General features: G+C 35.5%; 1 protein-coding gene across 1 annotated transcript in view; it reads left to right on the top strand.

Annotated features, from left to right (window-relative positions):
* tou (bromodomain adjacent to zinc finger domain 2B toutatis) overlaps window positions 1-27,603 on the top strand; it is a 914,913-nt gene that overhangs the window by 436,005 nt on the left and 451,305 nt on the right. The window contains 1 exon segment of the mRNA XM_090388865.1: window positions 9,595-9,769. Coding sequence (XP_090244991.1) covers window positions 9,595-9,769 — 175 coding nt within the window.

Raw genomic sequence — 27,603 nt, 5'->3', positions numbered from 1 at the left:
AAACTTCATTTGCCACCTCTCAGCTCATCTGCTCAACCTTTCCAGATCCTGTTGCAGCAGCATAGTGTCAGTAGTGTCCTTGACAACCCTGCCAACCTTTGTATCGTCTGCAAACTTGGACATTAAGCTTGATATACCATCATCAATATCATTTATAAATACAGAAAACAATAATGGACCCAACACTGAGCCCTGAGGGACTCCTCTAATAACATTAGTCCACGATGAGCAGTGTCCATTGATTACCACTCTCTGTCTTCTCCCCCTCAACCATCCCTTTATCCATAGCAGCAATTTGCCTCCAATGTCACACTGCTCCAATTTGTGTAGCAGTCTTCCATGTGCAACAGTATCAAAAGCCTTTCTAAGATCCAAGTATATAATATCAAAGCTATTCCCTGCATCCAGTTCTTTTGTGACTGCATCATAGTATCCAATCAAATTGGTCAGGCAAGACTTCCCTTTAACAAAACCATGCTGGGTCCGAGCTATAACTGAAGTCTTGTCTAAATGATCCTGCAGTGCTTCTTTAACCAGTGCCTCCATTAATTTTCCTGGAACAAAAGTTAAGCTCACAGGTCTATAATTACTTGTGTCAGCCTTTGATCCTCCTTTGTGAATTGGTTGTCACATTTGCACATTTCCAGTCTATGGGTACCTCTCCTGAGTCCAAGGAAGCTCTCATAATTATGGCTAAGGGTTTGCTTACTTCCTTTGCTGCCTCCTTTAATATAACTGGATAGATCCCATCCACCCCGGGTGCCTTTCTTGTGTTTATCTTCAACAATTTCTCCTCCACTTTACTCCCAGTTATTTCAAGATTCTGTAGCTTACTGCTAGAGTTGAATACACCTCTGGCATTCCCCTCGCTGAATAACTCCTCATGTGTGAATGTCGATGCAAAATATTCATTTAGTTTGTTAGCTACCTGAGCAGGATCATCAACAGTTGACCCATCAATATCAAGTGGACCAATCTGATTCATCCCCTTCCTTCTAGAGTTTACATAAGTAAAGAACACTCTTTGCTGTTTTTCTTTGCATCCCTTGCCAAGGATTTCTCGTAATCTGCCTTTGCCTGCCTAACCTCCTTTGTAACTTGGTTGCATATCAACTTGTATCTATCATAGGCTTCTGTGTCATGTGTTAATTTGTAAGTATCCCATGCATTTTTCTTCTCTGCCATATGCCTCATTAGTTTATCTGACATCCATTTTGGCCTAAACCTTGAACAATATTTCTTAGTTGGTATGTAAAGCCTAGTAGCTTCCAAGATAAGTTCTTTGAATGCTTCCCATTTTGAATTTGCTGTTGGTAACATCATCAGTTGGTCCCACTGTATAGAATTTAAATACTGTCTCAGTCCATCGTAGTCGCCTTTACGGAAGCAATAACCCTTCCCTTTACCCCTAATGGTAGTTACCTCTTTGAGTAAATCCCACTTCAGCATACTGTGATCACTGCTACCTAGTGGTTCATTTATCTGCAGGTTCTTAATGCATGAAGAATCACTGCTGATAATCAAATCAAGAGTATTACTCCCTCTAATTGCCTCCCGAACATGCTGATGTAGAAAACAGTCATCGAATAAATCCACAAAAGCCCTGCTAGTGTGTGAGTGACCAGCCCCCAAATTCCAGTCAATATCTGGGAAATTAAAATCTCCCATTATAAGACTCTCTGATTTACTGGCCCACTCTATTTCCCTGTACAGTTTCTTATTATACTCATCAGAGTTATTAGGCCTATAGCACACTCCTACTCTCAATTTTGATCTCCCAATGCGTATATCACACCAAACGGACTCAACACTGCACTGTCCAGCGATGTCGACTGGCTTCACTTCCTTGGTTTTTATGTGTTTCTTAACTAATAGCATAACCCCTCCCCACTTCCTATCCTGTCTATCCTTTCTGTAGAAGTTGTACTCCCCAAATTCCAGTTCTGCATCCCTTATATCTGTGTGACACCACGTCTCTGATATCCCAACAATATCTGCCATTGATGTTTTGAGCAATACCCCAAATTCATCAAATTTGTTTACTAAACTCCTAGCATTGGTGTACATGCAAGTATACCTGCACCTGTTTCTATTCTTAGCTACCCTAACACAACCCATGTGTTTACTTGTACTGCAATGGATCCCAGCAGTCACTGAAATATCAAGCATCTTGTTTTTCAGGCTTCTGCTCATTTTAATAGAAGCAGTGCAAGAATCTCTTTCACCTCTGCCAGTGGCTACTGTCAATCTATTGGTCTTTGTCTCCCCCCCAAGCTAGCAGTTTTCCGACCCACCTAACACTGCCTCGATAGCATCAGCAAATATTCTTGCACCCTTTCTATTTAAGTGTATCCCATCCCTGTAGAAGCAATCTCTCCTGTTAACAAGTACAGTCCAGGCTGAAAAAAATTCTACCCCTTGAGCCTTGCACAATCTTTCCAGGGCCGAATTGATCGACAAGGCTCTCATCATATACTCCCTCCTATCGTGTCTGGGCAGAATTGCAGACACTTGCAAATTCAACCCTAATTCTCGGCTTTTGTTCAACAGTGACCTGTACTTGTTAAGTAATTCTGCCGGTCTCCTACTCTTAATATTATTAGTGCCAACGTGTACAACTACAGTAAACCCCCGCTATTCGCGGTTTCGCGTATTCGCGATCGCCGATTTAATATAAAATGAAACCTAAAAAAAAAAAAAAAAAAAAAAAAAAAAGTGAATTTTAAAACGCCATGAATCGCCATAAAAAACATGGGCGTGGCTAAAATTATCTTTCCCGGTCAAAACAGCGCTCAGTGTGTGGGGGGAGAGGAGTGAAAAAATCGCGAGCGTGGATGTTTCTCGCTAATCCTTGTTCAGTATGTGTTATGCGTTTGTCATGGAAGGTTTCGTCGTTTGCTTTTAATTTATGTGTTTGCTTTTAATTTATATATTGAATAAATTTATCTATTTATAAATTGATAAATTTATTCAATATATAAATTGAATAAATTTAATAAATTGAATATATAAATTGAATAATAAATATTCAATTTATAAATTGATATGCTTACAAAAATGATAAATCTACCGTTTTGCAGTGTAAAATAGACTTTTTCGAGTGTGTTAACGGAAGAAAGTGACTTTATTGTGGACAAGTTCTTTCTAACCCCTACAAAAATATGGCTACGAATAAAAAGAGAAATGTGAAAATATCAAAGAAGGTGATCACATTGGCGAATAAAATTGAGTTATTAGACAATTTCTAATGGTGAAAGCGTCTCCTCAGTGGCAAAACATTATAAAATCAATGAGTCAACGGTACGATCAATCAAGAAATCGGAAGAAAAAATCTGCCGTAGTGTCCGTGAAAACGCGCTAATTGCTTCAAAAATTTGCTTTGTAACTCGTGATGTTAAATTAGAAAAAATGGAAAAAGCTTTAAATCTGTGGATAGAAGACCGAACCCAAAATAAAATTCCGTTAAGTTCACTCATCATTCGCGAAAAGGCGAAACTCCTTTATCAACACTTTAGCGAAACTGGTGATAGCACTGGCGGGATGTTTTTTTTTTTCCAGCAAGCAAAGACGCTGGTTTGAAAGATTTGTTTGAAATTTCTAATTAATATTACATTTAATATTAAATTGTTTCTTATTTTCATTTCGATGCCATATGCTTGCATTTCACTATGTACTGTCTCTGTACATAGTCATATTATGAAGGTACTTATAATACATACATAGACAAAATTTTAGACTAGTTTTTCTTATATATTTCATACTTTGGAACGGAACCCCTTTATTACTATGGGAGCCATAACTCAGTTTTCGGTATTCGCGGCATTTCTCAGGAACGTAACCCCCGCGAATAGCGGGGATTTACTGTATATCACCTTTTGTGCCCTTAAAAGATGATATTCGCTCTACAACGTCATCAACCTTTGCCCCTGGCAGACATACCCTGGTCCTGTTCCACCTATCCTTTTTACAAAGCATGTTCCCCATTTCCCTGACAATAGTCACCAACAACTACTAGTTCCTTCGGGTCCAACGCATTCTGCCTTGGGGGTTGCCTCTGTGTCACGTGATGCCCAAGTGGAAGCTCTGGCGTTGATGTGGGCAGCTGAGAGCTTGATGGGCCCCTAAATTTAGTTTCTTCGAGGGCACCCACCCTGTCCTTCAAGCTCTCATATAGGCCCACAAGAACGCTGAGTTGTTGCCTGATATCGATACACTCCTTGCATCGCGCACACACAAAGACATCCCCCATGGCAGTATCATGTCCCGTACCCGATTGCTCTGCAAACATCAAGCAAACAGTGCATTTTATAAGGCTGTGAGTCAGAGGACAACTGCCCCCCTCGGTTCTGCTCTGAGCCACAGCACAGAGCAGAACTTAATGCATGAAGAATCACTACTGATAATCAGATCAAACGTATTACTCCCTCTAGTTGCCTCCCGAACATGCTGATGTAGAAAACAATCATCCACTAAATCCACAAAAGCCTTGCTAGTGTGTGAGTGACCAACCCACAAATTCCAGTCAATATCCGGGAAATTAAAATCCCCCATTATAAGACTTTTTTTTGATTTACTGGCACACTCTATTTCCCTGTACAGTCTTAACAAGCTTAACTCTCGTCTCTCGTCTTAACAAGCATAGACCAAGCTGAAAAAAATTCTACCCTTGGGCCTTGCACAATCTCTCCTGGGCCGAATTGTTCGACAAAGCTGTCATTGTGTACTCCCTCCTATTGTGTCTAGGCAGAATTGGAGACACTTTCAAATTTAACCCTGATTCACGGCTTTTTTTGAGCAGTAACCTGTACATTGGGCTGTTCGCTGCAGGCCTACACGCTGGTCTCCTACTCTTCATATCATTAGTTCCAGCGTGTAAGACAATATCACCTTTTGTGCTCTTAAAAGATGATATCTGCTCTATAACGTCATGAACCTTTGCCTCCTGGCAGACATAGCTATCCTGTTGGTCCTGTTCCACCTGTGAAACACATGCTAAGTGACTGCAGTTACCACAATGTTCAGAACAGTGAATCTGAATAGCATTTTTAGTTATTTGAAATCCATTTTGTCATAAATTCTGATTTATTATAGCTTCCTTTATGAACTGGCTTGCATCACAGTCAATCTCTGGATAGATATGCCTTGGTAACACATTCGCAACAAATTTGAAAGCAAGTTAGCTGTCTGCTCCCCCCCCCCCCCTCTAAAATTATTCAGTGTTTGTCTTGGATGGCATGCAACGCATTTTTAATGTATATGTGACACATTAGTCAAAAAGATTGGCCAAATCCTTGAAATAGGAGCACTCAGAAAGCTGTCTCCAAGTAGATCGTATGAAGGTTTCCAAGAAGAAGAAGCTTTAAAGTTTTCAAGAGGGTTGGGATGATGCCAAAGATTATGAAAGAAATTGTCATTACAAAAGACACAGAAATGGTGTAAATATGTGAAAACAGTGCAGTCTTTAGTATTAGTAATGGCCACATGGTGGAAGGAAAATAAAAAAAATAATAATAAGAAAAATAAAATAAATAATAAATACAAGCAGTTCCCACTTTACAAGTTTTCGCGGTTACGAGCCCCCCCCCCCCACCACCACCACCATAAAAAGTATCAAGTAGCAACAAAATCGAAAATTAATTGCAAAAAAAAAACATGAATGCTAAACATTCATAAATCCCACATTTCAAACCACAAGCATAGCTATACAATACAGTGCACCCGACTTTACAATAATATTCTATTCCAGAGGGACCATCGTATAGTGCAAATATTGTAATGTGAACCCAATAACACATTGTTCTTTAGTTATTCGTTCCAAGACCTCGGAAGTTGAAATTTTTGCTGTATAACTAAGCTATTTATCTTTCTAAAAGGTCATTTTATAATGTAAATTGCATTAGTTACCAATTCAAATCATTAAACGCACTACACTTTCATCGTTATCATATGTTCTGTTATAAGAACCAATTTTAAACACCTTTGTGTTATTTTTCTAAAGCACATTTCTGGAAATGTTCTCATTACCATAAAAGAATAAAAACAGTTTGCACTTTTCGGTTCATTGTGCTTTTCTGTTAGTACAAGCAATTATAAATGGGTAGTAAAGTCGTTATTGCATTTGTGAAATACCGATAGCTGGAATTGTTTTTGTGTTTACATTATTAGGGTGAAATTTTTTCCCTTTCCTGCAATCTTCAATTATATAAAAAACATAAATCTTCCGAATCTTCTCTTCATCTTTTTTTTTCTACACGTTTCATAAAAAGAATGATGATAAGATTCTGAAATATTGTGTTAGTTACACTCTCACCTGTGCATATCTTGTTATTTAGTTGCAATTTGTGCATGCCATTAAAAAATGCTTATGCATGCTATCGTGAAATTTATAAAGAAACGAGGAGAGATTATCTTGGAAACAAATGCCTCTTGAAGCACATATGATATAAGACGACAGCTTGTGCAACAAACCAATAACGAGTGTTGACCCAACAATGATTGATCAATGAGTGTGCATTTAGTTGATGATGAAGAATAAACATTCTTTAAAATTTGTTAAGTCATAAATAATTTCTTTAAATTACAATTTACTTGATTTTACAGGCTGTTTTAATTTCATTGGATAAATCAATCATTGTTTAAACATACACTAATTTCATTTTTGAGAACGTAACCCCTGTTTTTAACATTGTCTATGGGAATAAAGTTTTGCTTTACGAGCGTGCATTAGAAACGAATTAACTCGTAAAGTTGGGAAGTTCCCAACTTTACGAGTTAAAATAAACTTTACAACATACTAAAAAAAAAAACCCTTGAAATCCTGCTCTACTTCACTAATCCTGCTTTAATCCCCTCTTATCTATGCTTCTTTAATGTTGCTCTGAAGAGTTGTAATAGGCAGATCTGCTTGCCACAAATGCCAACAGTAGAAACCATGAATCTTTGGCTTGGTTAGGTAGATATTTAAGAGTCTGTGCATTATCACAGTTAAGTGTGGTATATAATTTTAGACAACTGCCAGAAAGAGCTTGAGTGAGGATTATGACATGAAGAAAGTCTCAGTAAAGAAAATGCTGTGAATGTTTGATTATAAGGAACAGTACAGAGTTGATATTTTTTCATGATTAGCATGTGGCAACTACTTTATTCAAAAAAGGCAACTTTTTCATTGCTGCATCCACTGATAATTCTTCCACACGAAATTGCACTTTTACTTAGCTTTGCACACACCTTGATAATTTATTACTCTAATCTGCATTCACTCATTTTTGTGTCTCATAAGTGGCAAATAGCTTGCAGGGATTGACACCAAAACTGTAAAGGTGTTCTGGGAACAAAATTATCAATAATTTTAAACCACAAGAAATCCTGTACTTTCACAAATGTATAGCATTTTGTAAGGATTGAATCGAGATGGGCCAGCACGTTGAGCTGTTATCATTTTGATAATATTATCATGGAGATGCTTTTTTTTTTTTTTTTTTTTTGTATCCCCTTTTGTTTGTTGGTGGACATCTGTAAGAGCAGTCAAACTTCTAGCTGATGTCCATATTTGAAATTAAAACAGTTTGACCTAGACCCCATTTGCCAAGATGGAATGAATAAGACAATGAATTAAAGAATAACATACAGAGAGGATAACAGGAGCAAAAAAAATAAATAAATAAAAAACCTAATCTTGATAACATCAATCAACACACTTTCCAGTATTTCCACAAAGTAATGATAGATGTTCAAAATGTTATGAAGCAAGGAAGGCACAGAATAAAATGTGGGATCAGTTTTGCCAGTAACTTACAACAGAAAATATAGAGGGAAAAAGAAATATAATAAAAAAATAAAAAAAAAGCCTTAATAACATAAATCAAGAAATATTAAGAAAAATTCCCAATTCCTGGATTGCCTTTGCTTCACCAATCACTTACTCAACCAGTATATACTGATAATTCAAATAGTATACAAATAGTTTTGATTAAAATCTGTAAAATGACTGCCAATGGTTCTTGGACAAATTGTACTAGTATATGTTATAGGAGAATGATTTGCTGTGTTGCAGCACTTCATATTACCCATATATATATATATTTTTTTTTTTTCCATACAAAATAATGAGGTGACAATCAGCATTTAAATTTTACCTCAAGGAACTAGAAATATACAAAAAAGGTTTCACTAAAAAGGAACCGTGGATAGCTCTGTTGCAAAACTGTTATTGTGTTTATCCTGTATGTGTGTTTAAAAGGGTGACTATATGAGGAACAAAGTCATTTATGTGAGCTACAGAGCTTTGAAACTAGGCACCTTGGGCAGGTCATAATTGAGGTTTATAAGGCCCTGAAGGAGTAAGTAAAATGAATGAAGATAGAATTATTACCATTATAAAGAATTCCCAAACTAAGTTCCATAAATTAAAATTGCAGGGGTATAGTAGTAGACTTGATTGTAGGAAGTGTTTTAGGCAGTGAGTTGTTGAATACTGGAACAAGTTACCTCTACTGGTAGGTGAGGCTGACAGATTGAAGAAATTCAGTGGTCAATGGATTTAGCATTAGCAGAGGCATACGATGCAAGAAAGCAAGCTTATGCAGCATCAGCAAAAAAAAAACACCTCAATTTCACCCCTCTATTCTTGCTTTCTCTGGGATAGTACGTTACTGTACTTCCCTTTCTTTTACTGAAAGAATGCTTTTCAATTGCAATATAATTGGTAGTCATACAGTGGAACATTAACCCTTTTCTAATTCTTGATTTTAGTATTTTTTCAATTTGTTTTTAATGATTTTTATGGAATTTCAGACATTATGATAGTTTCATTTTTTTGGATGAAGAAATAGTGGATAGGTTAAACTTTTATATTGTTTGATTGTAATGTTTTCTTTCTGTCCACTTCCACCATTTAAGATCACATTCATTTTTAGTATACAGTGGTACACAGATCATGTAACTACTTAATCATTCAGAGCAAAACTTTATGCAACTGGTTACTTTTGGAATGTTTCATTTTTTTATATAATTTTTTTCTTTTCTGCATCCTCTGAAGAACATAGCTGCCATGTTCAGTTTCTTTTCTTCCATTACACTACAGGTGACTCTCAGTTGGTATACTGAGATGAGATGGTATACTGGATGATTGGTATCATCCAGTATATCTCTTTCTAAGAAGCTTACTGAAGCTAAGAAAAAGTCGTTCTGTAGCTCCTAGCCCCTCCCATCCAAATCCTTCCCCTCCAGAGAAGTTCCTGTTTCCATGATAACACTAAACTAATTATTGTTAGGGTATTTTAGAAATGGGATGCATTGTGACTAGATGAAAATCATTGACTGATCTTTATAAGTTGGCACTGGGAAAACTTGCAGTGGATTTTAATCCCATGTATTCTAAGAGAGTCAGCAGAGGACTGTAACTTTTGTTTTATAAGTAATAACTTTGCCTTTAATTTTATAAATGTGAAAACAATATTTATTATAAAAACAATATTATAAAGGTATTGTCGGGTTTCAACTATTTTTAATTGATAATTTAAATAGCATTTGGTAATATTAGATATTGATTTTATATATATTCTGAATATTTATTATGTTTTTCTAAAATTTTAGGAATACATCCTTGTGAGTGAACATGAAGTGATTGCTCGAATTGAGGAAGTCCGAGCTCGTAAAGGAAGACTTGGATTACAAGTAAGGAGACCACCTCACCAAAAAACTGTGGAAGAGGAAGAAAGACAGCGACACTGGGAGGAGAAACAGTTGCAGCATCATCTAGAACAACAAGGTAAACATATTTATTGATTGTATTTTTTCATCCAAAAAACTTCCATCAAGATCTATACCCAGTCATTGGTTTTCTGGAAAAATCCTCTTATTATTATTTTTATTATTATTATTACCATCATCATTATCATTTACTTTCTGCTGTTGGGTTGTGCCATGGTAAACAAAGAAAAGAAAAAAAAGGAAAGAAAACATTTTAGTTGTTTTTTTTTATTTGTAATTTTCATTTATTTATTTATTTTACAATTGTTAAGTAAAGGAGCAAATTCTTTATTGATTTTTTGCTTCATCACTCACAAATTTAGAATTGGCACGGCAAGCACAAGAGTTGAAGACATTACGAAAGCTGGAGCGAGATCAAGCCCTTATGGCTACTAAAGAGGCAAAGAAACTCAAAGGTGTGCAGGTTTAAAAATTAAATTTATGGTTTTTTTCATTTGCTTTTTTTCCTTCATTTGTAGATTCAACCCCCCCCCCCCCCACCTCCACAATCTACTGATGTAAATGCTTAGTTGTCATCTAAAATATGTGATTATCACTCCTTCATATGTTACATTGAGAAATTTGGCAAGTCTTAAATGCCGTTTTACAGCCCCCACCTTTTTTTTTTAGTTGGGGCAGAATTAAATTATGTAATAGCTAAATCAAATTTCATTCAAATGTTTATAAAAAAATTATTTTAATTTTAAATGGGAGATACTGATGGTAACAAAAATTCGTTACGGGTATTCTTAGTAGACATTCTAAGGTGGAGAATTATCCTTGTAGGTTGCAGTTCTTTTTTAGTTAACAGTGAACATTACTTTAATGGTATTATGCCTGTGACTATTTATGTTGAATGAATTATAAACATAGAGGCCAATTAGTATTTATATTACAAAAATTATTAGTAATCCTACAATGATTAGTATTACTAAGTTCAAATGATACAAGCAAGGAGACTTTTCTGTATCAACCAAAATAAAATAAAATATTCATATTATTCTCATTTACATAAGTTAAGCATTGATTTGGACTTAGCCAGACTGAGAGTTTCTGCTACTTTTTTGGGAGAAACCTATTCCAGTATTCCCTGAGATTTTTATGTGTGTGCTCCCTGCTCTTTGCCTGACCTGGAGAACATCCAAGGATAAGTTGATTTAATGAGTCAATTCCCTTTACAGTGCATGCTTTCTTATTTATATCTCTCTTTTTTTAAATTTTTTTTTTATTAAAAAGAATCAGTGAATAGTTGGGAGAGGGGCTAAATCTGGATTTGATCTTGTGTACCAGAAGTTGTAAAATGTGCATAAAATTCTTTCAGCTCTTTTGTACATCAAAAATATTGCTTCCTCTGCACCAAAAAAAAACTGAGCTCTCTTTTTTACCCCATCATTACTTTTCTTTTAAACAACTACTCATTCTATACAAAGTATAGAACAAGTAGCTGTTTTTTTCTAAACAACTACTACTATTCATTCTATATAAATCTTAAGTCTGCCCTGCAATGGAATATTATCACACTGGGATGGTGTCCCCAAAACTTCTTTCAAGCTTCTAGATCCCATTCAAAAGAAGGCATTCAGGTTAATGACCTGTCCTACAAAATCTTTCCACTCTATGTATCATATATATTCTGTTTCTGCTGCATGCTCTTCTATAAGCATGTCTGCCAGCAGCAATGTTCTTTTGAATTGACTTTTGTAATTCCCTTACTCTCTTTCAAACTAGTCTGAACATGGGCCACAATCAGTCAGCATCCATTCACTATCCAACTTCAAACTCATAGAACCAGCTGTTCTCTTCCTTGTTTATCCATTCTACTTCTACTTTGTCACAACTTTCTTTCACATGGATTTCTGGACAAGTATCTTGTGTCCTTTCAACCTACAACTCATACACAGTGCTATGTATGGGATGAGAAGACAGAAGATTCTTGTTATGAAAACCCCAAATAAGAAAGGTGTATTAGGTTCTAATATCTTTTGTGTTTGGAGTTTTCATAATAATAATACAGTAGAGTGTCAGTTATCTGGAATAATTGATGTCAGACCTTCCAGGTAGCCAAATTTTCCGGATAATTGAATGTAAAGTAAGATTAAATAAATTTAATCTTTCCTTTCGATTAAATAATTAAGCTTAATTAAATAAAAAATATATATGTAAGCCAATCTTGGGAAACAGAAACATCCATCCAGGCATTTTTATGATTTTTATACAAAAAAATTAGAAAGATTTTTAAATGCTCATGGGTTTTTCAACTTACTGATGACAAGCACGGACAACCTGTGCGTCCTAGTAGCATTTGCATATAGCAATTGTAACTCACTCTTTTCTCATCTTAAATCTTGGTGCAGGCATTTGTCTTTTAGTGGCTAGGGTTTTTTTCGGTAATGCTTTCCATAATAAGCCCATCTCATCAACATTATAACCGTTTTCTTTCTCGTAATTTGCTATAATTGAAGCTAGCTTACAAGGACACCACTGCCAATTTGTTTGGAGAAAGTTTCTCGCCTTGAATATCTAGTTCACGTATACCGTGTGTATTTTTGATTAAAATCCAATGCTTTTTCACACAACATTGGGCCAGAAATGGGCTCATCTAAACTTTGCTTCTGAAGACACCCAGGGTCCCGAGATAGATATCATCATTCTCTTCTGTTTCGTGGTGATTCCCTTCTCTCTCTCTCTCTCTCTCTCTCTCTCTCTCTCTCTCTCTCTCTCTCTCTCTCTCTCAGGCTGATTCAGAAACTTTTTTTTTTTTTTTTTTTTTTTTGCTGTTGCAGCATAAGCCTCAGGCTTCCTTGAACCATATAGCTAATAATAATAATAATAGTGTCTTGTTTCATATCTACACTAATCTGGTTTGGCCAGATTAATCTGTTTTTATGGCATACTGGAAGTGTTGCTGTTATTACTAGAAATGATACGGTGATGTGGCATAAGTATTTAAGAGATTGTTGATAGATATTCAAGAAGTTGAAAGTCTATCATCTATCGAAAAGGTAATGTGAAGTGCACGATTTCTCTGACTGGTTGGTGGAGGTGGTGTGGTGTGTTATCATTGGCAAGACTAAGGACATGATTCCCAGTGGAAGAAGATTGTTAACCAGGTAGTGGGGGCACGTCATCTAACTCAGCACTAGAAACCCCCCCCCCCCCTTTTTTTTTTTTTTTTTTTAAATTGACTATGGATTATTATTCCGGTATTTCAGTTTGTCTTTAAAGGTTTCAATGCATATTGTATGGAATTTTTTTAATCAATTTTTATGAAAATTTAAAAAAAAAAAGTATCAGTCAAAAAATATAGACTCAGTTCTATTATTCTGATACAATTTTTGGTAAAAAACCATTAAAAGCACAAAATTTTGATTTTGAACATCTGCATCTGTTTCTGTATATATGAATACTTTTACAAAATTTAAAAATATATATATGTACGTATTGATTTCAATTTCACATATTTTTTCATAATTTTATTTAAAATACGATGTGCGTAGCAATGCGAAAGATGCCTACTTTCTTGCTTCCCTTAGAGTAGCCTCCATTTTGAATGAATATTATGTTACATATCCACATCTGTACTATGTTAATGCAATAACAAAATCTTTGTAAAACAACTCCTGCATGACCATAGGTATTTACTTAACTTGCGGGAGTGGACAGGCAATTAATCTTGAATGTTAAACAAACATGGACTTTGTAAAAAAAAAAAAAACAGATAGCTATTGGCCATCCCATTCCCAAGTGTTCTTAGAGAAAAGCAGAATGTAAGCCCTCATATGAAAATCAGAGGGCCTTTTTTCCAGATGCGATCAATGTCCATAGAAATGGCAAGAGCAATAGCATGAGTAGTGCTAACCTTTTCCGTCTAATTTATCCAAAAACGAATGAGCCAAAATATTACCATGGGATCAGCATTGATAGATGCTGTATTAGTAGTAACATAGGAATTCCACCATTTCTCAGGGAATGGTTGAGATAAGTTCAGTGGGCTGATAAACTGAAAGGAAGAGATTTATACCATTTTGAGGAATTCACCACATATGAACAAATTTATATGCAGAAAGGTGAATGCTGGTGGAGCAAAAAGGCATCAGAAAGCAAGAGTCAGCTCTGAAGAATAGGTTTTGAGAACAAGTGATGAAATGCCACCAGGACCAGGAGACTTTAGCATCAGGATTGTTCTGAATCTTCTATTGGCCTTCTCTACAAAGATGATATGAGGTATTTAGTGGACTGTATTTTGTAAGGTTGGACGTAATGTACAAGATCATGAATGCGAAAGTTAGAGGAAAAGTAAGATAGCAGAGGAAACTAAAATATGGCACTTGATATTTTTGTGCCAAATCTGGCAGATTTTACTAAAATAAAATTTTGCAATTCAGAAATTTTAAGAATATAATTCAGTACTCATAATTCATAGAAAATTAGGTGCCTGTCTCTCTTTTTGGTGTTGTTGATTATTTGCTAAATCTAGCTACAGCTGAAAAAGTGTATGCTTTATTAAATTTCCAGGTAATGTAATCTCTTTCATAAAAGTTATTTACTGATGTGCACAGAAGGATTAAATACCACACAACCAAGTTTTTCCTGCGATTATAACTCAGTTTGTCAGCTGCATAGCAAGTTATAACGGTGTCTCTAAAATGAAACAGCATCCTTTATTATTACTTATGACAAAAATTATTCAATTTCTCCACAGTACGTTACTAAATTAAAATGCCATGTAAATTGATAAAGTTTGCTCTTTCTTAAAATATTATAATTATTCCTTAACTTGACACTATGCATGTTTGTCCTGTCTGGTTCCTCGTGTTTTTTGCATTAATTGTTATTTCAAGATTGATTTCTAAAGTTTTGTATTCTCCTAAACGTATATCTGTTTTTACTCAAGTTGTTTTTGAAGTAATATTTTTGTTTTTCACAGACTAATAGTGGGAAAGGACCTGACAGATGCACGCCTGTTTTTGTAGCTTATTATGCTTCATAGGCACACTGCACTTCACAGGTGACACTTACATTTCACATTAGTATTTCAGTTGCATCTTGAACAACTGCTATTCTAATTCAAGGATAAACACCAGTTAAACTCTCCATATTGATAAGTATTGCATCACTAATAATGTCTTGTCCTTTGAATGATGTTTCAGTGTTCCCAAAGAGAAATTAGCTGAAAACACCTCTGAACTCTTGATAGGGTTTATTCCCGGAGCTCATAATATTTTTTGATAGAGCTTTTCAAGGTTTTGCAAAGTAAATAAGTACTCCACTTTTTGAGTTATTTTTATGTCTGGGTCATATAAGAATTTCTTGCTCGAAGTGCTTCTAAAATCCTCAGGAGGGAAAAATCATACTTTTATTTGTTCATATTGAAATCTTACTTTTTTTTTTTTTTTTTCAAATTTTTGATGGCATCCATTGGAACCTGTAGACTTTCCTCCAGCAGGATAGAAAATTAGAATCATAAGCAGGCTGGTTTGCGTGTGCAGAATTTTGAAATAGAAAGGGCTAATAGTACTGAACACACACACACACACACTGTGTGCTGCCACTTTATTAGGGAAACCCCTGCTGTGCACGCACACATGGTTCGTCTCGCAACATTACAAGTCACATGACCCCAGTTGTGGATATAAATCCAGCAGAACAACCTTTCTAGTATCAGTTAAAGCGTACAAACCATAGCAAGAATGGGGAAAAGGAGTGATCTAACAGACTTCAAACCTGGCATAGTAGTAGGTGCAAGACGTGCTGGACAAAGCACCTCTGAAACGGCAATTCTCCTGAACTTTTCACACACCACAGTTTCAAGGGTGTATCGAGAATGGTGCAATGATCAGAAAACATCTTCTCAACTGCACTTGCACTCCTTTGGAAGAAAATCTCTTGTTGATGAGAGAGGTCAGAGGGAGATGACTAGAATTGTGTAGACAGACGGGCCACATCACGTACCTTGGTTATCAATGAAGAACAAGAGAGCATGCCTCCTGTGGGCACAGCAAAACCAGCACTGGACTATCGAGGATGGGAAAACAGTTGTTTGGTCTGACGAGTCGACGTCCTAGTGCATCATGTTGATGGAAGGCTCAGAATTTGGTGAAAACAACATGAATCCATGGACTTCTTATGTCTGATGACTACTGTGCAAGGTGTGCAAGGCAGTGTTATGTTGTGGGGAATGTTTTCTTGGCAGACGTTGGGTCCATTGATACCCATCGATTCACGTCTGAATGTCACATCGTACCCAAACATCATTGCTGACCAAATGCATCCGTTCATGTTGACATTTTATCCCCAGTCAGATGGTTAGTTCCAGCAGGATAATGTTCTGGTGCACAAAGCCCGAATCACTATGGAATAGTTCCAGGAATATGACAACGACTTTTCTTTGCTGCAGTGGCCCTCTCAGTCCAGGGATCTCAATCTTATTGATCATCTTTGGAATGAGCGGGAAAGGGCTGTTCGCTGCAGGCCTACACCCCTGTCGAATCTCAAGGAACTGTGTGACACACTCATGTCTGCATGGTACTCCATTCCTGCACAATGTTTTCAGCATATTGTTCAATCCATGCCTAGACAAATTCAGGCTGTTTTGAAGGCTTAAGGAGGCTCAACCCGCTACTAGGTAGGTGTACCTAATAAAGTGGCAGCACAGTGTATATGTATATAGTATAGGATGTAGATATGGGCAGTATGATGATATCATAGCATAGGAAACTCTATGCGATAATTTTTAGACTATGATGATATTTTTTAGTTAATTACTAGTATAGTGCTATTCTTGGAACAATATTATAGTAAGCCCATAATGTAATATGTATAACATATTGTTAGCAAAGAGCAGTGAAAAATTTACAGATATACCTAGTTATATTTATAAAGTACACATAGATAAATTTGTTAGATTGTTAAAGAATATATTTACATAATAATATACAAAATATCTATTGTTGCATACCTAAAATCTGGGTGACTTTTTCAGTGGTCAACTACTCAGACTGAAAGGAAAAACAGTTTCGAGATAATCAATATGCAGTATGGCAGTACCAATCTATTAATAGGGCCTAAAGGTTAATTACTAGTATAGGGTTTTTATTTTTATAAAATTTATGTTTATATTTCATAAAAATGTATGCATGGTTTATATTGATTATCTTGACCCTCATCAGTTATTCAGTACTCCGCTAATATTAATACATGTAGTATAACATAATATGCTATATATATATATATATATATATAAAGGCACCTCCGTAGCCAGGTGGGAAGGAGCAGCAGTGTGTAGCACATGCTTCTTGATTAGACCGGGGTTAGAGCCCGTCACCACCAAATACGGAGCATGCGGAAAGGTCAGGGAATGACCACTGCACCGGAGCAATATGGCCTTAGTTGCTAATGCTCCTAAAAACCAAATAACAACATATATATAAATATATATATATATATATATTATTTATTTATTTTTAGCGTTTATATATGTAATATATAAGCAGAATGTGTGCATGCATAATTTTGAAATTTCACCCTTTTAATTAATAGATTCATGTTTCTACTTTACATTTGTACAGTTTTCTTTTTTAATTTCAGCACAATTAATAAAGTTTATTGCATAATTTTGCTTAATGTACCTAATATATAAGCAGAAATAAGGGTTTTGAAATAAGGAATTATGGAGCATCAGTAATTAAATTTTGCCCCATTATTGTATTGATCCACTGAAAAATACTGTGGTTAATCTCCTTCATAAAAGCAATTCACTGATGAGCACAGAAGTAGGTTTCTGTTCATACAACCAAGCAGCATTATCAACTACAGTAGAGTCCTAATTTTCTGAGGTAATGTGGACCGTGGGAACTTCAGATAATCAAAAACTTCGATAACACGTAAGGTTTGGTAGCTTATTATTAAATAAACTGGATTTGAATACATTGATGTGATGTATACTCTATTTTCAGGTTAGAGCTACTTATTGAACATAATGACTTTTAAATTGCACAATAAAACACTTAATTTTATTCTCAACTGTTTTATTACAAAAAATTAAAAAAAAAATAAAATAAAATTGTACATGTATGAAAATTACAGGTCATAGACAAGAAAAATGTACACTTACAGTTGTTAGAACCTTAATATCCTATAAAAAATTTGTTAATGGGTTGCTGTTTCAAAGATTCCTTGCTTTTTATCTGCTATATTTTGTAGGTGCCAAAGTAACAAAGGTGCGGTATCCTCCTGATGTTACAATATAATGTAAAGCTGACTCAATAGCATTTAGACTGTGTGTGTGTGTGTGTGTGAGTCAGTAATTTCTGTGCACTCTTCATCGGCATCTTCACTATCATCTTTTGTTCATCAGAATTCATCAACTCTTTAATATCCTCTGTAGTAAGTCTCTGAAACAGGAAGGTTATTGGCTAGTTCTAAAAGGATTTCCTCACTTCTTTCATTTGCCACCTCGTTCTTGTTGGCTTGATTTTGGGAGCATAAAATATTTTTCCTTGATTTAATAAGAGTAGATGTTTTAAAATCATGCCATTCTTCAGTCAACCAGTAAATAAGGTCCTTGATGTTTATTTTTTTTAAGGTTCTGAGCAACACTGGCCCTGTTTCAAGATTTTAAAGCAAATATTTTGAGAGATGTCGTATATGGTTGAATTTCAGAGTCTCCAAAACACCTTGATCTGGGGGATGAAGGTGTTTTTGATGATCTGAAGAAGGGATATCCTATTAGGTGGCAAAAACAGAGCTCTGATGTTGCCAAATGCCAAAAATTAGTTCACTTTTGTCTGGGTGGGATGGAGAATTGTCTGCAATTAAAAGTGCTTTATGGGGACGTTTCTTTTTGTTCCAATATTTTTTTGTGCTAGTGACAAATTCTTCATGAAACCATGTTTTAAACAAACTTGAATCCATCCATGCATTTTTTTTTATTTGCATAGTTAATAGCAAACATTTTAGATTTTTAAAACTTGGGGGTTCTTTGACTATGAGAGTTGATTTAAGCTTATGTCCTCCTGATGAATTTAAATATGCCAGTATTGTCATTCACCCCTTGCTTCATTTATAACCAGGAGTTGATTTTTCTTCTACCTGCAAGATTTAGGATGGAAGTATTTTATAATTCAGGTCCGTTTTGTCATAGTTGTAAATTTGATTGAAATTCAAATTTTCTTCTTGAATAATTTTTGCTAATTTAGCAGTAAATGTTGCTATTTCTTCTGTACTAGCTGATAATTTTCCCCCAATAACATTTATATTTCTAATTCCAACATTTTTTTTCAATGATCCAATCAACCAATATTTGTGGTAAATTGTTCTTCCCAGTCATTAAAATGCTTATGAAATTCTAAGGCCTTAGCCTGTAAAATTGGTCCAGAAATTGGGCTTCCTTTGTTTCTCATCTGTGTGAACCACAGAAAAAGAGCTTCAGAAGTTTGTTCAAATTCTCCTTTCTTCATTGATTTTCTATTTCAATTTTCACATATCACATATATATATGTGCCATTTGCGAACACCATTTTTAAATTTCCACTATCTTTCTCCTCCAGTCACTTAATCAACACCTCATTCACTAGTCATATTTTTTTTAAAAATTGTTTCTTCTTGATTGCATTCAACTTAATATCTAAAGACAACTAACCATAATAACATGGGTGAAACATTAGAAATAAAAAAAAAAGAATTAGGAAATTAGAGTAAAATTAAAATTTTTTTTTTTTTATTATCAAACCTTTTTTATTCAATCATTAAAATTAGTAAAAAGTCACAAAATTAACAAATAAAATGTCAGCACTGATCAACAGTCAACTGGTGTCGGTTTCTGCTCTGTACTGAACCACATACTCTTGTCTTTGGTGACAGAGTATACACAAATTTTCGACAATTCACCTCAGATACTGCTTATCCTTGGTTAATTGGGACTCTGTTGTAATTCCTATTTTGCACAAAAGCATTAATTTCATGCTTTATATTATGTTAATGAGATTTTTTCTTATTTTGGGCAGAACTAATAAAAGGTGTTTTGTTGAAAATGGTGCGTAAACAGAGAGTTTTAAATTAAAAATACTATTTTAAAAAAATTTAGATTAAATTTTTTTTTAAAAAAAATCCAACTTTTGTCCTGATTTTGGGGGATCTGGAATTGGAAGGTCATCATTATGTGGATGAAGCCTGATATTTGATGCTGTGCTTGCTTTTTCTGGACATTACAGATGCAGACTAGCAGCAATCAATGTGGTTGTGCATTTTTCATGACACAGTGGGAACAGCCAAAGGGATACTTTTAATTTTCCAATTAGTCACAACCTGAGATTTGTAGTGAATGTGATACAGCACTAATGTGAAGCTCAACTGATGATTCTCACCAACCACTGTAGAACCACCATTTTGCTTATTGGAGGATGGAAGTGATGGAACATATGTTTAGTCTTCAGAGCAAAGCTCGGGCAACTTTTCCCACCAATCTCTTCCATCATGCAGTGTGCTTGATGTCTTTTAAAGTTATAATAGACATCCTGGCAAGATTGAATCTTACATTTCATGGGTACAGCTCTAAAATGTTGTTTGCAGTCTGGCTGCTAAATTGTTCATTGAACCTTACCTATAGGTCACTCTCTAGGTGCCTTCCTGATCAGCTAGAATTTAGGGAATAATTTCAACATTGTTTCTTTAGATTTCAGCAAAGCATTTGACTCAGTCCCACATGAGCAGTTACTTTATAAGTTGTAACAGGTTGGAATCACAGGAAATGCCTTAGTTAGAGAGCAGGATGGCTTCAGGGCAGGAGGTAGAGGGTTATGATAAATGGTTATTCCGGAGATTGGGTTAATGTAAGAAGTGGGGTTATCCAAGGATCAGTATTGGGACCATTATTCTGTTTGAATTTCTAAAATGACATCAATGAAGAGATAGAGTGCTTGATGTCTAAATTTGCAGATGTTGTAAAGATTGGTAGAGTAGTTAATGATCCCCGTCAAGCAGTACTTCTTCAGAATGACCTAGATAAACTTCAGGGATTCAGAAAAGTGGCAGCTATGCTTTAATCCAGCAAAGTGCAAGGTCTTACACTTGGGGAACAGTAACCCCAAAATAACTTATACACTTGGTGGAGTTGAACTAAAATTGGTAATGGAAGAAGGGGATTTGGGAGTTATGATATGGTCGGACATGAAGTTCTCTGAGCATTGTAGACAGGTTGCAAGGAAGGCACATGATGTCCTAATGATGATTTATCGAACATTTAATAGTAGAGATAAGGACACCATAATCTCTCACCTAAAAAAAGACATTGAGCATCTTGAAAAGGTCCAAAGAAGGTTAACTCACCTGGTGAGATCGGCAAGTTGTGGGTTGCACAGCTCAGAAACTAGGCACCTTAGAGGTGACTTGATTTGAGGTGTTAAAAAGGCTGAGAGGCAAAAGTAAAAAATGAATGAGGACGAACCTTTCATGGCATAAATTCAAGTAATGGGGGGGGGGGGGGGTGTTTAGACTGGATTGCAGAATGTTTTATTTTAGTCAGCAAGTTAGAAATTACTGGAATAAGTTACCTATATGTTGTCGGGACTGACGGTTTAGAGAAATTCATAGCTACCTATGGGAGGAGGGAAATGTATAAGTTGTCTTTTTCCTTTCCTTTTATTATTTATTAAGTTTTTATTTTATTTTATTATTATTATTTTACTCTTTTATTTATTTATTTATTTATTATTTTTTTTTTTGTGGCTGCTGCAGCATAAGTCTATGGCTTCCTTTTGCAACATGGTCATTACTAATATTAATGGCATTGTCGAGGCCACTTTATGTCAAGGAGCTGAGTACATTCTTTCCATGTGTACACACCATATCCAAGAATTTCATTGCTTCATGCAGCATGTCCCCCCCCCCCCAATCTTTTCTCACTACTGAATACAATATGAATTGTCAAACTAATAGAACAAACTTATCTGCGAAAAGATTTAAGCCTTCCAAACACTTCCTTCTTCATTTCACAAATATCCGTAGTCTCAATTCCAGTTTCACTGATGCCCATTACCACCTAATCTGCCAAACGCCTTGTAGTCTTTCTGGCAGAATCCCAGTTATGAGTCGATTCAATCACTGCCCATCTCAGTTATCCAATTTATTTGCTGTATGATTCCTTTTGTTCCAGTGGCACTACTTGAGTATATGTCCACTCTGATATTCCCTGTCAGAGACTTAGTAATTTGAAATCTCCTCTGTTCGATCTTCTTTGGCCAAAAATCTCTCTACCATATTCTGTCAAATTCATTCATTGCCTCTGTTGTTCTCCCAACTCCACCATCAAACGGAATTGTTTGACTTTCTCTCTCTTTGACACGTGATTTTCTGTAGTCCAATTTTCCTAACTGATGAGGCAATTTTCCTTGGTTATTTTAATGTTTACAACTCCAGCTGGCTACCATTTTCTAGTCACATGGACCCAGCTGGTCGAGATGCTGAACCTTTTGCACTTACTAATGACCTCAGACAGATTGTTCACTTAGCTACCAGACTACTATGCAGCTAACATGCTTGATCTTTTCCTCACAAACAATGTTTCTAGGTGTACGATAGATGTGAGTAGGCCTCTAGGTATCTCAGGACCCAACTTGGTGATGGTCCCTCTCCAATGGAGCCTTTCTCTAATGGCATCTTTCAACCTTGTGTTGTTCGGCATTACAAGAAAGCAAAATAGAATGAACTGCTGCATTTCTTTTTTTCCCTTGGTCTGACTACTGTTTCAAATCATTTGATGTAAACATTTGCTTGGATCGTGTCAGTGAAATCCTTGTAGGTATGGAATCCTTTATTCCACACTCCACCTTATCTCATCCTAATCTAATCCTTGGTTTTCTAATAAATGTGCTAAGGCTGTTCAAGATTAGAAAGTTGCATATCACATTTTCCTTGTATCCAAATCTCCAGTTTTATTTTCTGCATAAATCAAATCTCACAACAATTGTAAAGCAGTTGTTAATCAGTTCATGCTAGATTTTGAACAGGCTAAGAGTAGAAAACTTGCTTCCTGTCGAAATGGTAGTCGAGCATTCTGGTCACTTGTGAAAGCTATTGTTTGCAACCTTTGCCTATCTCTGTTCCTACCTTTGTCAAAACCAGATGGTTCTCTTGCCACTTCAGCCAGAGATAAAGTTGACCTGCTAACATCCTGGTTTTCTTCTTATTCTTGTATTAATGATCTTGTTAAACAACCTTCTATCATTCCGATTTCACTCCATTTAATGTCTCCTGTGGTCTTCTGCCAAAAGTATGGCAGAAGGATTTTCAGCAATCTTAATGCTAAGAAAGCCCTCCGTCCTGATGGTGTTTTTTTTTCACTTTCTTATTCCAAAGGTGTTTACCCTTCTGCTTGGAAATTTGCTCGTATTCAGAGTTTCTAAAAAGGGTGGCAAATCCTTCCCATCCAGTTTTCATCCCATTGCACTTCTACTGTTTCTAAAGTAATGGAAAAATCAATTAACCGTCAACTCGTATACTATATAGACACCTTCCATCTGATCAATGATCGCCAGTATGGATTCCGTCACATCTCCACTAATGCATTGTTGATTCACTGCATTATTGTCTTATGTTATCTATCTACAGACAAATTTAGTGGAAAAGTTTGGTGAAACTCAAGCAGTTGCTTTTGATCATGTTTGGCATTAAGGTCTTCTGAATAAGCTTCCATCTTATCATTTTCCAACTTTTTTTTTTTTGTAATTGGGCGTCAAGTTTTCTCTCTAACTGTTCATTGTGGGTAATGGTAGATGGCTCTCTGTCTTCTAACTTCTCACTTATGCTGGTGTTCCCCAAGGTTCAGTTCTTTTTCCAACTCTTTTCATATTGTTTATTAATGACATTCTTCCATTGACTAGAAAACCTATCCATTTTTGCTGATGATAACACATTGCATTCTACCTTCCAGTTTGAGAAACGTTGCCCTGCGCAAATAGCTTCAGCTTCTCGAATATCCACTACCAATTCCTTAAATGTTGATCTCCAGTGGGGCAAAGATAACTTAGTTGATTTCAATCCTTTTAAAACTCAGTCCTGTCTTATATCTCACATAAAGAATTCTTTTGATCCTATGCTTATCTTTAATGATACTCTGATTTCTTGGCAAGATCATATATATTTACTGGGTATTACCCTGACATTTAATCTCTTTTGGCATAAGCAAATTACAAATATTGCTTCCTCTGCATCTAAAACACTGGGTTTTCTCTTTTGCTTTTGGTGTTTCTTTTCTTTTACACAGCTGGTCACTCTGTACAAATCACAAATCTCCCCTGCTATGGAATGTTGTTCCCACATATGGGGCAGTGGCCCTAAAACTTCTCTCAGGCTTCTAGATTCCATTCAAAAGAGGGCAGTTAGGTTAATTAATAACTCACCTCTAACAAAGTTTCTCCACTTTCTGTCTTGTAGACATTCTGTTTCTGCCGTATGCCTTTTTATGGTTTCTTCCACGAGCACTATTCTTTTTAGTTGTCGTCTATAATTCCCCGCGCTCTCTCTCTCTCTCTCTCTCTCTCTCTCTCTCTCTCTCTCTCTCTCTTCCCCCCCCCAAAAAACCAGTCCAAACACATGCTGCTGCTGTTGGTGTATTTGGCTTAATGGCATAAGGGCTACTGAGGCCAAATTGTGTCTGTTCAAACAAGTGCTGCAACCAATTAGCATCCTTTTACTGTCCAATTTCAAACTCACCGAACCAAGTTTTCAACTTCTGTTTTGTGGAACAACCTCCCTTCATATGTATTTCCAAAAATTATAATACAGTAATACCCCGACTTACGCTACCCCGACTTATGCGAACTCGGAGTTACGCGGTTCTTGATTTTTTCGTTTGGCAACGCTGCCGCCCACTATCTTCAAGGTCGTTTTTCATATGTTATCGATATACGGTGCGAAGGCGGAGAATGAGAGCGAAAGATGAACAAAATTCAACTTTGCTGCTTTTATGTTTTTTATATCAGTGAAGGGGAAACACATTTCACCATAATAACGTAAAAACCAACACAATTCCAGCTATCGGTATAATCGCAAATGCAATTAGATCGAGTTTACTACCAGTTTATAACAGATTTCACTAGCAGAAACGCAACTGGATTTTTATTGTTTTATGGTAGTAACCCCTAGAAATGTGAGGTGTTAATAGCTTATCTCTGCCTTTATGGTGTTGTTTATTCAGTTGCTACATGCACGCAGCTTTGTTTATGCGTATCAAGCGTGCCTCCTCGTTTTGTAATTGCGCTTTATTCCCTAAAAATGAGTAAAATACTTAATTAAAAGGTGTGAAAAGGAAGCGTCCTGGTGAAGACACTGCAGATTCAGAGAGAAAAAGAAAAGCAATTATCGATAAACAGAGGCGGACTGGGTCAAAAATTCTTACCGAGGAAAATTTATAGTGGCCTCATACTATGGTTTATGGCCAAAATCACACTGGCCCACCGGGGTTTCCCCAGTAAGGCTTATGGCCAGTCCGCCTCTGTCGATAGAGAAAAAATATGAAATTGTGAAACGCTTTGAGCGAAATGAAAGACCATGTGATATTGCACGTGCTACAGGCCTAAATGAAGCAACGGCGAAAAGCACATGGAACGAAGAACACGTTATAGCTACAAAGCAAGGAATAAAAAAAATTATTAGCTTGCTACGAAGAAATTCTGCGTGAAAAAAAGAACGCGCTGTGTCGTCAGACGAATTTGTTAGATTTTATGAAGCCATCGACATCGAAATAACTTTTTAACGTAAGTCATTTGTTTTTTAATACATATTTTGTATTAATATGTATAAAGAACTGCAATTTTATTAATATTTTTCTTCTAAACTAGTGTTTTTGTTAGTCCTTGGTCCCAATTAAGCAAAATTTATATGTATTTATATGCAAAGTTGTACCCCGACTTACGCGATTTTCGTCGGACCCACCTATCGCGTAACTTCGGGGTATTACTGTATACAAAATTAAGTCTAATGTCAACAAGTATCTTCTCAACCTTTAGCCCATGCACGGTACTAAGTACTATAATTCTAATAATACCTCTTGTGCTTGATATTCTCATTAAAAAAAAAGAGTTTTGTCTTGATCATCAATCTTGCAACCTTTTATTGTGAACCACCCACACTGAGAACAGAAGCTGTAAGGGTGATTCAGGCACTTTTTTTGCTTCTGTTTAAAATGTTGAATAATACAGTGTTGAGCAAAACACAGAATGAATAAACAGTATATAATAGATATGCAGATAGACTATATACATGAACTCACATGGCAAATCTTTCCATTAACTGAATGAGATAGGTGGAAGGTAGACAGACAGGTTTAAAAATGTTAATTCCTCTAGCAGTTCTGCCATCTGTGAGTGAAAAATTATTATTTTCAGGTAATGCAACAGATCAGTGTTATATCTACTTTCTTAAGCTAAATAAGATATACGTATTGTGGATAAACACAGAAACCTGTTTATGTGGAATTGTAAGTGATGTGAAATTATGAGTTGTTTTTAAAATTTATGCAAAAATATTGACTGCAAATAGATGTGGTAGTGGAGATAAGGTTTATGTTGGCCAGTATACAAAAGGTCAAGTATTTGTATACTGCAAGTAGAAATTTAGAAGAACAAAACATTTTTCCAGTAATAATAATGCAAAGTATTGTTTTGTTTGTGTATAATAATAACAGAGTATTTTTTGTTCTGAAGCATATTCTTTAATATTACTTCTGAAGCACATTCTTTAATATCACATGACATTTCATGTGACTTTTTTTTATTTACATTTGTAACTACTAGAGCCACCTCTTTGTCATCAAAATGTTTGCGATGTAATTAATCTCCATTATTAGTGTTTAATTTTCGCTGAAATGTTCTTTTCCAAATCTGTTCAACTACTGAGTATATCTCCTTAAATTCCAGAAAATTTTAAAAGTTAGCACTTCTCAAGCACCAAAGATGTCAGTGAAACAATGTGAAAAAATATGGGCATCAGAATATTAAAAACATGAGTCCAATCAAGGAAAATAGAAATTGTGCATGTATGTCATCTCATTTTGTACCTCTGTGTTGATAATGAAAACTTCGCTATCGGGAATGTCTAATATGCAGGTATTATCATAGTAGGTCATTACCAATAATAAAAGCCATGCTCTCTGCTATCTGTAATTGCACATATTGGAGTTACAGGGTAAAGGACAAAATAGATTATTTAGAAGAAAGTGGAGTTTCAACAAATGGAAGTCTTAAAGTTGAGTTGGAGTTGTAGAATTGGTAGAACAATAGAGGTAATAGTGAATTTTTCAGAATGGGATTAAAGAGATTTTAATGATTAGAGTGAGAGGAGATTCCAAATGTTTATTACATCTGGAACAGACAGGACAGATATTGTAAATGAGGATGCCATTTAAAATGAAAGAAATTACAGAGTGAATAATTAGGAAAAATATTGACCTATAAGATTGAGAAAATTAAGAAATTGAAAATTGAATAAATTGAGATTCTTTTAGAAAACCTAAGTGGCACTAGGCTCATTATACGTACAGATGGATATTTTTGTGATTAGAACTGGGTATTAATATGAGCCATATGATGTAAGGAAACCCCAGATTTTTTTTTACACCTGCCAAAAGTAATATATGAAAGAAAATAAAAAAAGGTTACTTAAGTATTGCCCACCTTTTATAGGTGCTGATTCAGTGACCTTTTAATTTTCTCAAGCTGTCACCTCAACTACCCATTCAGATAATGTGTTTACATAATTAATAACTGACTAGTTAAAAGAAAACTTACTACAATCTAGTCTATACTTCCACTCATAAATTTGAATTTCTAGTCCATTATCTCTGCTATCATTAATAAC

The sequence above is a fragment of the Mastigoproctus giganteus genome, chromosome 14 (assembly GCF_048544385.1).
Source record: "Mastigoproctus giganteus isolate SK-2022 chromosome 14, ASM4854438v1, whole genome shotgun sequence".
NCBI lineage: Eukaryota > Metazoa > Arthropoda > Arachnida > Uropygi > Thelyphonidae > Mastigoproctus > Mastigoproctus giganteus.
This window is presented reverse-complemented; position numbering and strand designations above follow the sequence as displayed.